Consider the following 16779-nt stretch of genomic DNA (forward strand, 5'->3'; position numbering starts at 1 on the left):
AGGAAAGTTTGTGATATTAATTGATTAAAGAAAATTCAATGTCAAGTTTGCAAATCCAGTAATAAAAAAGATGATGAAAAATAACTATTAGGTAATGTTTAGAACCTTATCAGTCGAGAAATGACTGCTGGGTCTGGGCTTGCTGTTGGTTGCAGCAGCACTGGCTGTTTCAGAAAGATGTGCAAAATATCCTGATGTAGTCAAGCATGTGCTCTCATTGCTGAGAGCAGGAGTTTAGGAGCGACATGACTGGGGCAAGGAGACAGCTCTCTCCATGGTTCTTGCCCTCCAGCCCCAGCTGAAGATCTGGGACCAATCCCCAGAGGCCAGGTAAAATACTTCTATCACTGGATTGCTCTCTGGCTTGAGTAAATTTTCTGCTATTGAAATAAACATTACATTTCTCAGAGTGATGTAGGCAAATCCCTGTGTGCCATCAATATTCATTGTTTTAGCAGTCGGGGTGCTTTTTTATGGCATATTAATCTATTTACAAAACAAAGTGCAAGGCTCAAAAACTAGGCCTGAGTGTAAGACTTGGTATTTAAGTGCAAGAAAAGCAAGCACATATGGTGTGATTTTAGAAAAAGGCACATTTTTCATGTTGCTGAAAGTATTTTCACAAGCACTTTTCACATTTAAATCTGAGCCCCGTGTAAAGTGGTTAGTACTGGGGAAGGAGCCCATCCTCCCCATGTTTCTCTGGTCCTTCCCAGCAGGAACACGTTACTCTGGATTTCCACCTTACCTGGGAGTTAGCAGAGAGCACTGCAGCTGGTGGGATGGTACTGTACTGCACCCTGGTAATTGCCAAAGAGCCTCAAGGGTTGAAAGATAAACCTTGGCACCTCTACACTTGCATTAGGTACTGGATGCTGAGGTATCATTAATCTTTTAGCTCTTGAAATGATACAAGTGGATGAAATTGGAGAGGGTCTTGTTGCAGCACACCCACTGCTGATGCCTTCCTCCTTAGGTTCTGTCTGAACCCCATGGGGAGTTTATGCCCCTGTTGGAATTTCCGAGCCCTTATTGAGAGCACCTGGATCTCAGTAATGAGCAGATGAATCTGGTCTGTCTGTGGAACACGAGTAGTCATGATTTGACTGCACTCTTTCTGAGGCTGAATATTGGTCATTCATATCTCAAGCCTGATGGGACAGCCTGGGGCAGATTTCTTGTTTTTAGCATTACTCTGTTGGAAGTCCAAAGCAGGGAACTGCTGCACAGGGCTCAGCCCTCTCCTGCTTTGTCATGGTACAAGTTGCAATAACAGAATTATTCTGAAAGAATTATTTTCAGCTTACCTTGAATCCTTGAGAGCGATGCTGCTTCCTTCAAACACTGCATCAGAACTAATAGCAGCAGTGCTAAATACTGTCTTCTTGCTGCATTCTCATACTCTGTGTGAAATGCAGAGTGTTTAAACCTCTCATCTAGGTAAGGTCTGGCAGTCACTGTGGCACTTTATGCAGGACTTTGGTGTTAAGAGCTCATGTGGGAAGGACAGAGTGGTGCTGGGGCTGCAGTAAGGGTCATCTTCCCCTCCAGCTGCCTGCCAGCCCAGGGGCAGGGGATAATGCTTTCTGCAGCACTGAGGATACAAGAGGATCTGGGATGTGGAAGCTGTGTGTGCTGGTCACAAGAGCACTGCTCTGGTGCCTGGACACCACCACCAGCTGCTGATCAAACAGCAGGGCTCTGACAACAATCTGAGACACTTGAAGCAGAGACCAGAAATCAAAAACAAAGGAGCACAGAGCCCTTTTTCTAAGTGCTGAGTCCAAGGGGAGTTTATAGGCTAAAAGCCTATATGCTACTCTGCTTTTTTTGATAGTAACAATCTAGTACGTGTAGAAGATTGCCCCCAGTCCTGCTTTTATGCCTGGCTCTGCGTGCTGTCAGTCGTGAGGCATGGCGTGCTCACACTACAGAGCACACAGATTGCTTTTATAACCTTAGAGTTTTTAATTTAATTCTCTAAGTGAGAGGTGAGAAGTGAGTGTTTCTAACCAATGTGGATTCTGTTGAATTTTGTGAGCCTTGCATTTGTGTGCCGACAGGGATGGTGGATGGAAGAAACCGTTGTGCAAGAGCGGCCCCTGAGTGCCTTTGGTTACACGATAATTCAGACTGTTTTAAAAGAAGATTTTGTTTGTTGCTAAAAAGAGAAAAAAATTATAGGAGTGTAAAGTAAAAAAGACCTTACATAGATACAGTAAAAATAAAAATCTGTTCAGGCATTTGGGTCATGTATCTGGCTCCTCTCACTCTTGAGCACTGCAGCCTGCATTTCCCAGAGGGAAAGGTTGCATGGTGATTTTTTTTCCCCCTTTCATTGTGTGTTTTTACCTGTTAAAAATGGTTTTGGAGAAGCATTTTCAATTACTTTTTTTTATAACCATCTGCTCTTTAGAAAGAAAAAGTGGCCCCATACTTTCAATAGTTAATAGAAGTCTACTTAAAATAATGGGAGAATAGCACTTGTATTAAATTCCCTGAGTCATTTGACTTAACAGTTGCATTTGGTGGGCAGTGACAAGTACAGTTCTACCAATGATGAGAATCAGCAAGCTGTTTAAATGTAATGGATTCCAAAAGTCCATCATAAACAGATCTGTTTTATTACTGTCATCCAGGTAAGAGAGAGTGCCTGAGTAATTTCTCTGGAGATGTCATACTTTATAGTATAATTGAGTGTAACTATACTGCTTGTCCCTTGAGAGTGGTATTATTTGTAAGTCTACAGCTGTGTTACATCCAGCCTTGTGATAAAGGGAGGATAAAACAGAAAACAGTTTTGGCTCTGCAGACCCTTGCTGCAGATTCTCCTGGATAGCTCTTGGCTAGCTGGAAGTAAAGAAGTTCCACGCCTTGACAGCATTTTGTTCTTTGTAAGTGCTGGTCTTAGAAGTGACACAGCTATTGTTCAGTGCCATTGCAGAGGAATATATTTGTGTGTGTGTATATATATGTGTGTGTGTGTGTATATATATATATATAATATGTGTGTATCTCCTGATACTGGGACTGAGCAGGGACATGTGTCGTGGTCCTCAGTGAACTCTCTGGAGCTGGAGTGCATTGATGCTTTTACTAAAGAGGCATCACGAGTGTTCCTGATTAGGGCAGAGTGCCCCTGTGAGCCTTGTTTCCTTTGTAAAGTGGATTTTAAAGACAGTAGGGATTCTGCTGCTGTGTATGTTTCTATGAGTACCTCATCCCATATTGTTAATGTGGATACAGAGCAGCCTGCAATGAAAAAACAAAAATGATGGAAAAAATGGGATCAATTTATGTGGCAAAAATGGCTGTTTAATTGGATTTCATAGCAAGGTTGGGTTTTTCCACTGATAAAGATGCCACTAGGGTGTATTACAGTATTGTTCTACCATATGTGCACTGGTGCATAGGCCTGAAAAACATGAGACTGCTCCTGGAAAAGACACCCAAAAACCCGCTTCAGTAAAATATTCAGGAAAAGTCATAGCGTCTGCATCTTTTTCACAGCATGGATAGAGGAGATCTCCAGGCTAATTTAATCAGAGTTTTTGTTTCTGTTGTGCATTTTTTTTTAACCCCGTGTTTTATTGTTCAATGTATACATTGATATTGAGTCAGTTTTGGTTTTTCAATACTGAGAAATGCTGCTAAAAATCCAGCTCTTTTTTCCTGTGACACTAGTGTTGACATTCATTAACAGATAGAATGTTAAAACTCTTTCCATTTGTAGCATCTCAAAGGTAATGTGTAAACCACATTAGCTCCAATGCTGAGGGATCTGACACCTGGCATAATAAAACACCTGGTTATTTTGTATTTTATTAACTGCCCCTTCTCTTCAGTTTGCATAATAGAGAGTTGGATTTACATTTGTTACGACAGTCGTGCATTTTTCCTAATAGAAGACACGTCAAACTTCCCGTTGCTGGCACTGCAGCATGATAAAGTAACCTCATATGATACTGATGAAGATTTCGTTCACACTTGCTGGTTTCATGCAACGTCTTTTTTTCCAGATGGATACCCTATTGTAAAATGATTTCCTGCTTTAGGCTCTGCTTTGTGTAGCTCTCTGCTATGCCATCTTTCTATGAACTGGATAAACTGCCTATTAAATTTAATTACAGCCTGAATGACTGCACATCTTGATCTTATTTTTCCTCCAATGTACTGTATTTCACCAAGGTCCTTGAGGATGAAATAAAATAAATCTGAGGGATGCATACTCCAGTAGCCGAAAGAAATGTTTCAAAGGGCATTACAATCACTGTTAACTCATTAGTTTTGGACCATTTTGAAGGCAATTCTTTAGGTTTAGCATTATAAAGACATTTTCTTTTGTCATTTAAAAAAACCCAAAAGAAAATAGAGGAAGTTCCCAGAATAAAAATTCAAATAGAAATGATGAAATTAATTAATTATCCCCTAAAGAGATGGGTAGCAGGAAAGAGCACGCATGCTCCTTCACACTGCTCAGCACAGTCAGCATTTATTTTTTCCAATTAGGGCCTAATGTAAATATTCCTGGCTCAAATCTCCAAGCTGTTCCAAGTGAGGGTGAATGTCAGGCTGGTGGTGCCCTGGGGACTCGTCAGGACTTTCCCCTTCATGACTGATGGTAGTGGTGGTGTCTTGTGAAGGCAGCGCTGGGATGGGGTCCAGAGCATCACAGCCAAGCTGAGCTCACTCCACATTGCCTCACCAACCTCTTCCAGCCCTGTGTCCTTCCCGTGAACCAAAGAAAGGTGACAAGATAATGGCTTCAATGGTTTTCTAAGAGGTGGATGTCCTCACCATCAGGAGTGGTGGCGGCAGGCTCACTGGAAATGTTTCCTCCAAGGAAGTGTGATCTGTGTAATTTGAATGCTTTTTGATGGCTATTTAATCTGCCATGTCTGTTAGACTTTTAGGTTGAGACTCTGCTCATTTAACTTTAATTTTAAAGTTAATTTAACATTTTAACTTCAACCAGCTGAGACTGAGGCAGCTGATCACATGGGCTTCCTCTGCAGCTGGGGAGAAAACCACTGCCTGGGCATATTTTTATAGGTAAAATTCCTCCTGCAGTGAAGAGGAGATCACCCAGATGCTGAAGGCAGCTGCAATGCACACTGAATTTGGTGGCTTATGAAACAGGGGGCTGGGGGACACCATCACACTGGCTGCATCCTAAATAGCATTGGATCCAAGGCTGACAATTCACTGTGTGTGAGGGCAGAAAGAAAGAGGAGATTTGGATATTTCAGCGCTCTGTCATGACCTGTTTCTTGTCACTCTGCTGGAGTCCTGGGTTGATTGGAATGGGCTCACTAGGTCTCATGACACCCAGTGTTGGTGGGCTGGCATCAAATGGGTCACAGCAGATTTTGAGTCAGGCTGTTCTTGGTTGACATATTCACCTTTTTCAAGGGTTAAGTGGTTGTTCTAAATGTATGAAAAATGTGAGTTTGATCACAAGCTTAACACAAGTTTCCTATGCACTCTAGAAAATTATGGAGATTTTGAGATAGGTGAATATAAACACTCCCTGAAAGATGCCACTGGAATGTCCTTGTTACACTTCCAGCAGTGGGGGTGTATGTTGGCTGCACCATCAAACGAGCACGTAGCATTCATCCAGGCACATGGGATTTTCCTTAACATCATGTAAATAAATGCTCTGTAAGTCATGGGAGACTGTAGCTTCAGAAAGCTGTGGAAGAGTCACAGAGCTGAGAAATTAAGCAGAACCAATTTTCTAAGACCTTAAGTATGTGAAACTATGTTCCAAATATTGTGCTGTTTTTTCCAGAGGAGGACCCAATATTCTTGTTCCACTGTTCATTTATATTTTCTGGGGTACAACTGTAAATTGTCTTTCTCAATGCACTTATTATATAATGGCAAGGAAGAATAATGAGGGTGGCATTTGGAAATGTTTAAGTTCGTTTGTATTCCTTGTACAGATGGCCTCTGCAATCATAAGTAACAGAGAAGTATCCAAGGAATTTTCAGGCGATTAATCCAAGTTTAAAACCAGCATCATCCCAAGAGCAAGCTGCAGAAAATGCCTGGAATGTTAATAGAAAGTACTTCTGGAAGGAAAACGTGGTTGTTGTTTCCTTCCCTTGAAAACCGATTGCTGAAAGGGACGTTGTTGATTTATGGTGCCTTCTGTCTGTCTTTCCAGAACTCCAGCGCAGATCATCGGGTTCGACTGGACCTTGGGCTTTGGGACAAATTCAGTGAACTTGCAACGAAGTGCATTATTAAAATAGTGGAATTTGCAAAGCGATTGCCAGGCTTTACAAGTTTGACCATTGCAGACCAAATAACTCTACTGAAAGCAGCCTGCCTGGATATACTGGTATGTATTTTTAACATCATTGTTCTCCTACTAAAGTGTTTTCTATTCTTCTTTTTATTGTAGTTGACAGGAAGAGGGGGGTGAAATATGGCCCTGACCTTATTGTTGTAAAATTGAACTTACTGGGTTGTCTGGTGCGGTCAGAAGATCACTCCAGCACACCTACAGAGGTGTCTTTTGGGGGATGAGCATGCTTCCCAAAAAAAGGCCTTACACTTTGTGGGTTTCAGTAAAACACATTTGGTACTGTGACATGTAATTTCGGAAAATTTTCTTTACTGTTAACACTGACGAGAGACCTGTTTCTCCTTCCTTCCTCCTTCATCCTTCCTCCCTCTGCATGATCCTGTGCGTAAAGGATCCTAGAGTAACAGTGCACTGTATAATGGTTTAGGAATGTGCTGTAGCTGTTTGTTACAAGGGAATTTAAGGAATAAGACACAAGTCTTCGGAATTGGTGTTTTTAAGGTTTTAGAGGGGAAGCTGGTGTGCTTGGAGCCTGTCAGATGCAAGCCTCTGGCACTCATAGCCCCCTGCTTTCCCCAGTGCTGCAGGTATCTGTGGAAGTGGCCAATGTAATGGACTCACTACAGGTTTTAGCTAAATTTAATTTTAAACAGGTAAGCATGCAACCTGCAGGAGGGAACTGTGCAGGTGGGCTGGGAGTTTTTCTCCAGACCTTGCCTTGCCACTATGTCAAGGCAAAGCTGTCTTCCCTCCCTTTGTCTCCGGTTGTTTCTGTCATGCTGACCTTCAGAGGAGCCCTCTGGGATCTCAGCATTTCTTTATCGAGATCTTAGAGGTCTTCAGGCTTTTAGTGGCAGATATGCTGGTGGTAGCAATAACTTGCAGTAAAACAGTACGTTCAATGTAAACATATTTTAAATATTTCATTCTGAGCACAAACCTTCAGGTCCTCATTGAGCCAAGCTTGGCCAGTCTAGAAGCATCTTGTAGGATGGCTACTGTAGATGTATTTTTGTCATGACACAGGAGTTTAAACTAGGGAAGCTGAAGTTGAAGTAATTAATCTTGGAATTTCTAAAAGTGCATTGCTTCAAACAGGATCATGTTGAGGGGGACGTTAACTGCTGTGACCTTTTCCTCTTGTTTTGTCAAAAGCTGTTTGGAAGAATCGCATCAAGAGGACATTGATGAAGGAGGAAGAGGGGTAGGAGAGGGGAAGGGGTATCATTCTTTGGCCTATAGAAAAAGGGAAGGTTGAGGTTGCCCTGCCATGCTTGAGAGTCACCTCTTGTTGTTCCCTTAATCCAGGCGCTCATTCAGACTCAGCCATCTCATTGTTACTGAGAGTGTCCCTCCGTGGGGCAGGGCCATTCGTTACCGATTGCACGCCTGTCATCACCAGCTCTGTCCCCATCAGATTCTGTTACCTTCCCCTCACACAAGAGGCAGATGGTGATCAAAAAACTGCAGCATTGCCTCGAGTGTGTTCTGCCAGCAGCAGGGGATGGGAACTGCTTTGTGCTGTGTTGCTGTAACCCGTAACAAATAGTTAATACAGAAACTATACAAAAAGGGTGGGGAGGAGCCAGGATATGGCAAGAACCTGCTCATCCAAGCCTTTTACCCCTAAAACTTCAGCCCTCAAGCTGCCACCCTGTTTGTGCCATGCCCTGGCTCCATCGCTGCTGGATAAGAAATGCCCTAATTCTGTAATCCTGCAAGCTCCTGATGCTCTTTGTTGGGGTGGGCGGTGGCAGCTTGCCCTGGGAACGTGCACAGCCCCTGTTGCACAGGGTCCCTGCAGCAGCTCCACTCAGTGCTGCCATTGCCAACACTGGCTAAAAAATTGAGGGGACCCCATTTGGTAGGGGTTTTATCTGAAGTGCCTTGATAAAGGCACTTCGATCAAAGTGATTAAATAAAAGCCTAGTTGCCAGATTAGAAAAACAGAATTAAGCAGGTGGTAAATGGTGACTTTATTTCAACTAATTAATGGATAGAAATGTTGATTCTTTAATACAATTCAGCACTTCTACTTTGTGGCCATTGGCAACATTCAAGCTCTAGTTATAAACTTTATTGAGGCCTGTCATTCCAGATCACCTGCTCATTCTTTTTTTATTTTTCACAAAGCCAGAGAAGGTGGCACATCCGCACGAGCAGGGCATAGCGAGCACCATAGGAGCCTGCAGCTGGGAGGAGCTGAGGCTTTTCCAAACTCATGAACAGATATGGCATGGCTAATAGTCCTAACTTCCTGTGTGACATTTACACAAACTTTATGTGACCATTTTATGTGCTGCTTAAAAAGAAAATGAGATAATTACCGTGACACAGTAATGCGTAGTGTGCGCGCCGCCTGTGAAATGCTGCATCCATTAAAGCAGCATCACCTGCGCACAATCGGAACTGCAGTGCTGTTCTCTAGCTTTATTTAAGCTGAACACCAGTACTGGAGCAGTTTTAATAGCACGTATTCCCCCCCACCACAACAAGCCAGTTGTCCTAGTTATGAGTGTTTCATTGTGTTGTGCCTTAAGATGCAGAGCGAGCGCTGGTGCCCCTCCTGCTGCACTGAGCCCCCAGTGGTGCTGTGTGAGCTCTGCTGAGCAGGGCCATGAGCCTCAGCAGTGTTCCCTCATGATCCTGCTGCTCTGCCATGCCCTGGATGTGTTCCCAGAGCCACAGCACGTGGGAGGAGCAGCGTGGGGCTCCCAGGTAGGGTGGCCAGGCTTCCCTGCCAGCAGGACCCCTTCACTGCCCGCCTGCCCTTCAGCACCAGCTGTGGAGAGTCTTAAGCATTTATAGACCCTGCCAAGGTCTCTGCTCAATTGGTTCCTGTGGCTGTGCATACTTAAGGCCCTCTTAAACAGACTGACAAAGGAAATGGTGCCAGGAGCTCAGTAAACTCCAATGGGTAGTGGGCCAAAGAATTGTTCTATGTACAAACAAACACTAATTCTGGAAGGGAAAAAACATCAAGCTTCCTGAGGCAGCTTGAGGTGCCAAATGAGGGTTGTGGAATTTGAATCTTGTCTGGTACCAAAAGTTTTAGCAATAAATATTACTAAAATTCAGTCAATAACCCTTGTAAAAGTGAGTGCTTGTCTGCTGGTACACTGGCCCAGCAGCAGCCAAGCACCCCTAGCCTTGCTGAGCTCTGGCAAGACAAATATGGAAAGAATCCAGAGTCCAGTCTATCTTAAATCCAGTGGATAAAAACCTGAGAAGTCCTTGAATGCTAATCCTTAATGATGTAATTTTTGTTTTCTGTGGTAAGCCCCCGTGCGTTAATGCCAGGCAGGAATTTGTGTGTGCAGAACAAGCTGTGCTGACGGGATTTGGCAGCGCCATGAGGCATCACTGCCTCAGAGTCACCTGCCCGGCTTTCTCCTCTCAAGGAGCTGGCCCAGCCAGCTGAGGCAGCTAGTGTCTAACAACAGGATTTCTCTAAAAAATAGGCCCAGCTTGCCCTACCTAATCTGTTTAAAATGAGTAACAATTCTGTGGTAGCGGCAATGCCATAAATGCAACTTTCTGGCTGACTTTGGTTTGGTGCCTCTGGTAGGGTTTTTGCTTTGCACTTTATGACGGGCTCATATGAATCCCTAATGCTTTAATATATAAATATTCCTTAAAACAAAGAGGCCTTTAATAATGAGGGAAAACCATATTTATGGCTGCAAGTGGCATTTAAGAGCAGAGTGACAACTAAAATACTTGGCTTGGTTGCAAAATCTAAACAACACTGAGGACATTGGGAGTTCAGTTTAAAATGGAGAAAGATACCGTGATTTCTTATTTTGAAGTGCTGATGTTTCCCATATGTTCTTCAGTGAATATGAGCTTGAAATCAGCTTTACTTTGACACTGGAAATTTGCCCAAGAACAGTTTAGCAACAATCAGCAATATCCATGGCGTTTCACAGATCCTGATGAAGGACAGAAATTAAAAAAAAAAAAAAAAAAGAAAAACAACAAAAAAGAAAAACACCATTTCAAATGATCTGTCTTGGAGTTTAATAACAGCGTGTTGGGGGATAATGTCAAAGGAATGCAGAGGAAACCTGAGACCTGATTGCTGCAGTCAAGTGAAGTGCATTGCTGAGAACACATAGTTGATCTTCGGCCGTGCGGTGCCCAGCGGAGCCGCTGCGGGCTCCCCCGGCTGACGGCTGGCGCAGCCCTTGGGCTGCAAAGGCCTGAAGGCTGCCTTCAACAAAAACCTGTCCTGCTTGCTGCCTAAGCCTGCAGGTAGATAATTCTACCCGACTTCATGTTTTCATTATAAATTTTGCAGGGCCCTGCAGGTCCCTTTCTGTGCATGCCCACAGGGGCTGGCTTGAGGCTGAGTAACCTCACCCAAATTTGCTCCCAATGAGGATTCAGCCTGGAAGTTCTTCCTCTGCTTTAGCCCTGGGGGTCTCTTTGCTGAGCACTCCTATCATGCAACCCCCAAACACTGTGGGGCTTGTGGCACTGGGAAACAAGCACAGGGAGCTTTGCTGTGGGGCAGCCAGCAGCCTGGTGCGTGTGGCAGGTGTGTGTTCAGCCTCTGGGCTGTTGGGAACATCGCTCCAGGGCACCCCAGTCCCTCTGGGCAGGGATCTCCGTGGCAGCTGGTGTCCAGACCTGCCCTCTGAGGGAGGATCTGGGGGATCCATATCTGCCAGCCCTGCTTGGGCAGCTGCCGGGGAAGCTGCAGGCAGCCTGGGGAATACACCATGGCATTGCCCAATTAAGCTCCCAATCCTGCTCTGCTAATTTGTTGGGAAAGGAGTCCTGAGGTTGTGGAGGGAGGAACTCTCCTTGCCAAGGCTTACCAATTGAAATAGCACTGGAGTCAAAGGGGCTGCCTTTCTGCCTGGCTGAGGTGAGGGAAAAGCAGTACCAGGTAAGAAGTACAGAGCCTTGTTCCTCCCAAAGTTGGATACATGATCTTCTTCAGTCATGCATCCTTACTGGAAGGCAGCTACTGTCTGTGCAGGCCTCAGGTGGGAAGAGCTGCACTCCAATTCCTCTTGCATGCCATTAGAGAGGTGAAACAAGCAGCTCTTGGGTGTCACAGTAAATATGTAGCTTTGGAACCTTTCTTTTCCTGAACACCAGGTATTCTTCATGTTTCTTCTGCTTTCTGTACAATCTTTTAATGATTTAAAAGAGCAACCCACTGTGAACTTCAGGGGAGAGCATGGCCAGTGGTCACTGGCAGTTCTGAGTGTGGTAAAGATGCTGCCTCTTACTTACGGGGTGCTGGGCTTTATAATGTTAATTTTTTCTAATGATCCTGAACATTGGCTACTACATAAAATCTAGCAACCAGCACACTTTTAAGATGGCATATTAAGGGCAATATGTGGTCACTGAGGAATTAATGTGCTGTGTGTTTGTATTTGTGATGCTCTTGGTCACTGATTTAAGTAATTTGAAGAACTCACTCTAATTCGGAGGTAAGGCAACAATGTCATACGTGCCTGTCCAACCACACAAAGTTTCAGTACTTCAGTGTATACCCGGAATGTGAGATAAGATTATTGCTGAGACAGAAAACAGTTGAAGATCCATCTGCAGAAATAGGCCCTATTAAGTATCTTACCAAGGAACTGAAGAAGAGAAACAAAAGCTTCCCTATAGGTGTCTTACAGACAGTGTTCTCCTCGTTCTCCTCCCTGTTTATTTGAGCAGTGTTGCCAGGCAAAGATGAAAGTGGGAGAACCAAGCCCTGACTGGTCAGCTGCCATGTGCTGGGGCCTCTGACTCAGAGCCTCAGAAGCTACAGGAGTAATTAAATTCTCCCAGTGCTCTCTTATATTCATGTCAATCTTTTTTGTTGTATCTTTAAAACCAAGTAGGATGGGAAATAAATACAGTCAAGCCCTGAAAAAACACAGCTGTAGTCTTAGCTCAGCTAATCAGCCTGACTTCGGCAGGGTTTCAGTTCAGTTTAGTTTCGGCACAAGCCCTCTCCCACCTCTGATTATTTTAAACATTAAGCACTGATATATATAACAGAAATATGTCAACATGATGGACCCCTCTTTTATTTGGTCCTTACGGCCCTGTTCATTAATTGCAGCTGTACAAATGATCCGGTGCCACAAATCCTGGCACACATCCTGGGTGTGCTCTGAGAGGCGTTCACGCACACGCTGCCTCTCTGGCCGTGCTGCCACCTCTGCTGTGACAGCGCTCTTGACGCTGCCCTTACCCCAGAGGCATTTACTAACAAAACGTGGAGCATCCTCGGTGTTTTATTCATGTGTTTTGCATTCCCCCGTGCCCAGTTAGAGGTGTGAATCCCCGTGCTCCCCTCGAAGGCTCTTTCATCTGGGGTCAGCACTGGGTGGCTGTCGGCGTGCAGGCGGGCTTGCCAAGGCCGGCACTGCCCGGGCGTGCTCAGGAATGAGGCGCTGTCAGCAGCTTCGCACCAGGCAGGCAGGGCCTGCCACCGCTGGGGCTCCGCAGGGGGAAGCGCCAGCGCCGGCAGGAAGGCTGGCAGCCAGCGGGCTGGTGAGGAGGTTTGGTATTACAGCACACACAAGTAGCAACCACCAGAAGAGAAGAAAAGCTGAGCCAACTCCTCAGACCACGGGCCAGGCTGCCAGGAGTCGTGTGTGCTGCTGTTTGGAGGTGCAGAGTTTGATGTTCCGCTGGGTGCGAACTCCCAGGCTGACTGGGCGAGCGTGCTTCAAGGAAACCCTACCTGCAGCTGCTGGGGAGACAGAGGGCTTTGTCCCCATGGCAGTGTTTGCCTGTCTGCTCTTGCAGAAGAGGGGAAGGCAGCCCAAAATTCGGTCTCTTCAGCAGCTCACAGCTGTCCACACTCACTCCCACAAGCTGCCACTCCCACAGCGTTGTCATTGTCAAAGATACAACCCAGGGAAGTGCTGCTGTGCAAAAGTGATCCCCAAAATCAGTGAGATATGCTTTTCTTCAAAAAAGTGAGATGCTCAGGCTCTGGTTGGGTCAGATCAGCAATTTATCAGATCAGTCACATTTTATAGTTAGGTGCAGGTGGCAGACTAATAAAAGAATTGTTTTTGTGGATATCACTGTAGTATTGGTGACCTGGGTGGTGAGAGTTTCTCCAAAGTTTTGATTATTTCATAACTAGGGGGAAATTGCTGTCCTTAGGTTTGTGTTACAAGGAATACACATAGTCAATAGAGTATATTTGTGTTGTACCTGAGAGTTTTTGTGCGGCTACAACTGCACCAACTGGAATTTGTTTTCAGATTGTTCTGACGTGGCCAAGTACTGAAGTTCTATGGAGTCATTTGCCACACTGAGAAAATGCAACAAACCTCTCATGGATTAAATTCTTCAGATTCCATTTTTCTTTTCTTTTTCCACAGATCCTTAGAATTTGCACAAGATACACACCGGAACAAGACACCATGACCTTCTCAGATGGCCTTACCCTAAACCGAACTCAGATGCACAACGCCGGATTTGGCCCGCTGACTGATCTCGTGTTCACATTTGCCAACCAGCTCCTGCCTTTGGAAATGGATGATACAGAAACAGGTCTCCTTAGTGCCATCTGCCTAATCTGTGGAGGTATCGTACTGCATGAACTCTAATGCCTTTCAAAAGGACATGATAATATCTTCATTTATGTTCTACTTGTTTTGCTTTCCTTTACTTAAACATATTATATCTATATTTGTAACATTATTGTATGTATTATATAAGCTACTTAATGCTAAAGGTTTGCTTTCCACTGGTGATAGTTACTGGTTTTATTATTGATAATTTGAAAAAAAGTACTGAAATCCTTCTGTCAAGCAACCAGTCCTATTGTTTGCCTGACAAAGGGCATTGAGATAACCAACAGAATGGTTGGAGTTGGGAGGGACCTCTGGAGGATCAGGTCCTGCTGGGTTTTTGCTAACCAGTCTATGGGTACCTGCATGAGTGAGCTTTCTTCCAGAAAGATGCTCAATTACACATAAATATAATTGTGTGCATCTGCATTGGTTTCAGTCACGTGGAAGCCATTGGGGATAACTTTCTTTAGCAAAAAAATGTGTTATACTTCCAAACTGGGGCTGAAGGGAGCTCAAAAGAGTGATTGTCAATTAAAATCATAGGCTTAAAATACAAAAAGTGAAGTATCAGATAATTTGCAAAATAATCTGTAAATTTCTGTTGGTTTAATCACTTGGTCTCTCTCCTCCTTGACAAAATCTGGATTAGCCATAGAAGCACACCTTGTATAGCTGGGCCATATTGTTGAAACACAAACTGGGTGCTGCAAGTGTTTGAAACACAAGAGTCAGTCTTTGTTGGCAGCGGCCCTTTAGTACAAAATCATTCCGATTTTATGTGTCTCTAACCCATTAAAAGCATTGATGGGCTCCTAGGTGTCAGTGATATGTGACTTCTCGTGTGTCCTGGTGCAGAGGGGTGGCATCTGTTGTCATCCAAGCCAGCACTGCCATCTGCTGATTCCTGATGGTAACTCACTTTACTGTACAAGTGGTAACAAAAAATAGCTGTAACCTCTCTGAGTACCTGGACTGCCTATCAGTGACATATATAAAATTAATTCCAAAATAATGTTTGCAGTAGGGTGTTTCCCCCTTGAAGAGCGAGGTACAAGAGCAAACTGGTAATTCTTGACCACCCACATTACAAACCTTTCCAGTCACCAAGGAAAAAGATTAATCCATGTTTCAGAAAGTTGTGGTTTATCCTCTTCCTATGGAATGCTCACTACAGAGTGTGCATTGTTTAGCGGAGAACAAAATTCATGGAGTTCTAATCGAAAACACAGTGTAGATTCTGTGATTTGGAGTTTATTTTAAAAATTAAATATTTCAAATCATATGAGTGATATGATACTTTTCTACAGATCGCCAGGACCTTGAAGAACCAATGAAAGTGGATAAGCTTCAGGAACCCTTGCTTGAAGCACTGAAAATTTATATCCGAAAGAGACGACCCAACAAGCCTCATATGTTCCCAAAGATCTTAATGAAAATCACGGATCTTCGTAGCATCAGTGCAAAAGGTATGGCTTCTCCTAATAACTCAACAGGAGTTGCAGTGTTGCATTTCAGAGGAACTGGCCTAGACACTTGGGTTGTTATTTTTTTTAACACATCTAAGAAAGAAAGGTCCTTGTGACCTGATTCTTCCCAGCTTCTTTATGTAATTCCTGCCTTGAAATTGGTTTTGCTTTAAACATGCATGGTGCTCCATTCTCCATGCAACTGACAGTGAAAAAGATGTTGTAGGTGCAAGTAGTAGCAAATCATTAGCATGAGGTCTTTGTTAGTCATTTTAGGACAAGATAAAACCTTTGTTAATGTTTACAAGGTGGTTCAGATCAACATGTGCTTTGTATCACCAATGGCTTTTAAAAAAGTCTTGTTAAAGACTGCAGAAAACACTTGTGCAACCAAAATTCCCCTAAACTGTGGTCTGAGGTATTGGAGATATAGAACTGATTTGATCCAGCATTTTGGACATTGAGCCTCTCTAATCCAAATGAACCATACCTAAACATGGATCAGTTTTACCATTTTATGCAGTCTTGCATGTGCTGGATTGATCCTGTGCAATTCATAGTCTAAGCACTGCCACACATTCTCTAAAGCACTGGTGTAGCTGAATGCTCTCACTTGATCAGAACAGGTTCTCCGATGTATTAGTCTGAAAATAGAGAGTCTAAAGCACAACAAATCTTATTCTTACGGTGGCTGATGCAGTTTCACCTTCTTACTCTGCTTTACTCAGCAACAGATTTGCTACCCCTGATAGGTGAGCAGGCACACGAGTTTGTATGTACAGGTAGCTGTGTAGGTTGGACTTGTGCTTTTAGGAAGATTACCAATTTCATTTGACACAGTTTGGGGGAAGACTTGGGGGGAAAAAACCCAGCAGATAATTCACTCAACTAAACACGCTTGTTTTAAATTTAAACCTTAACTGCTCCACTTCAAACAAAATAAATCCAAGTTAAAAGATTAAGTTAGAGCTATCTTTATAAAAAGGAGTGAGCAGTTTAATTGGATTGATTAGAACCAAAAGAAGTAACTTGGAAGGGAAACACCAGAGCTAGAAGCAAAAGTATCCTAAAAAGGAACCACTTTACCAGGTTATCTAAAGCTTGCAGTTTACCCTCAAGTAAAACAAGCTCCATCCAGCTGAATCTACAAAATAAACTTAGAGCAGTACTGAGCTATAAAAGCATTTGGGAGAGCCCTTTTGTTCCACTGTTTATACTTCTGGGAAATCCATTTCCACTTCCCTTCGTCTTTACCAGAGTCTTCACACTCCTCAAGAACACAACTCCCTATATTCCATTCACACGAAAGGCTTCTTTTCATTCTGACATAAGTATTTAACTCTAATTATATCATTAATGTTTCATAGTAGAACTAAATCATACCAAAGCATGGTGATGTCCTGGAGGGCTGGGGATGTCTTGAGTTTCATTTTAAAAGATGTACGTT

General features: G+C 43.7%; 1 protein-coding gene across 14 annotated transcripts in view; it reads left to right on the plus strand.

Annotated features, from left to right (window-relative positions):
* RARB (retinoic acid receptor beta) overlaps positions 1 to 16779 on the plus strand; it is a 320192-nt gene that overhangs the window by 300364 nt on the left and 3049 nt on the right. For all 14 annotated transcript variants that reach the window (XM_064414722.1, XM_064414759.1, XM_064414765.1 and 11 more), the window contains 3 exons: positions 6173 to 6349; positions 13672 to 13876; positions 15174 to 15332. In XM_064414722.1, coding sequence (XP_064270792.1) covers positions 6173 to 6349; positions 13672 to 13876; positions 15174 to 15332 — 541 coding nt within the window. The remainder of the gene's footprint in view (positions 1 to 6172; positions 6350 to 13671; positions 13877 to 15173; positions 15333 to 16779) is intronic.

The sequence above is a fragment of the Passer domesticus genome, chromosome 1 (genome assembly GCF_036417665.1).
Source record: "Passer domesticus isolate bPasDom1 chromosome 1, bPasDom1.hap1, whole genome shotgun sequence".
In the NCBI taxonomy this organism is placed as follows: Eukaryota; Metazoa; Chordata; class Aves; order Passeriformes; family Passeridae; genus Passer; species Passer domesticus.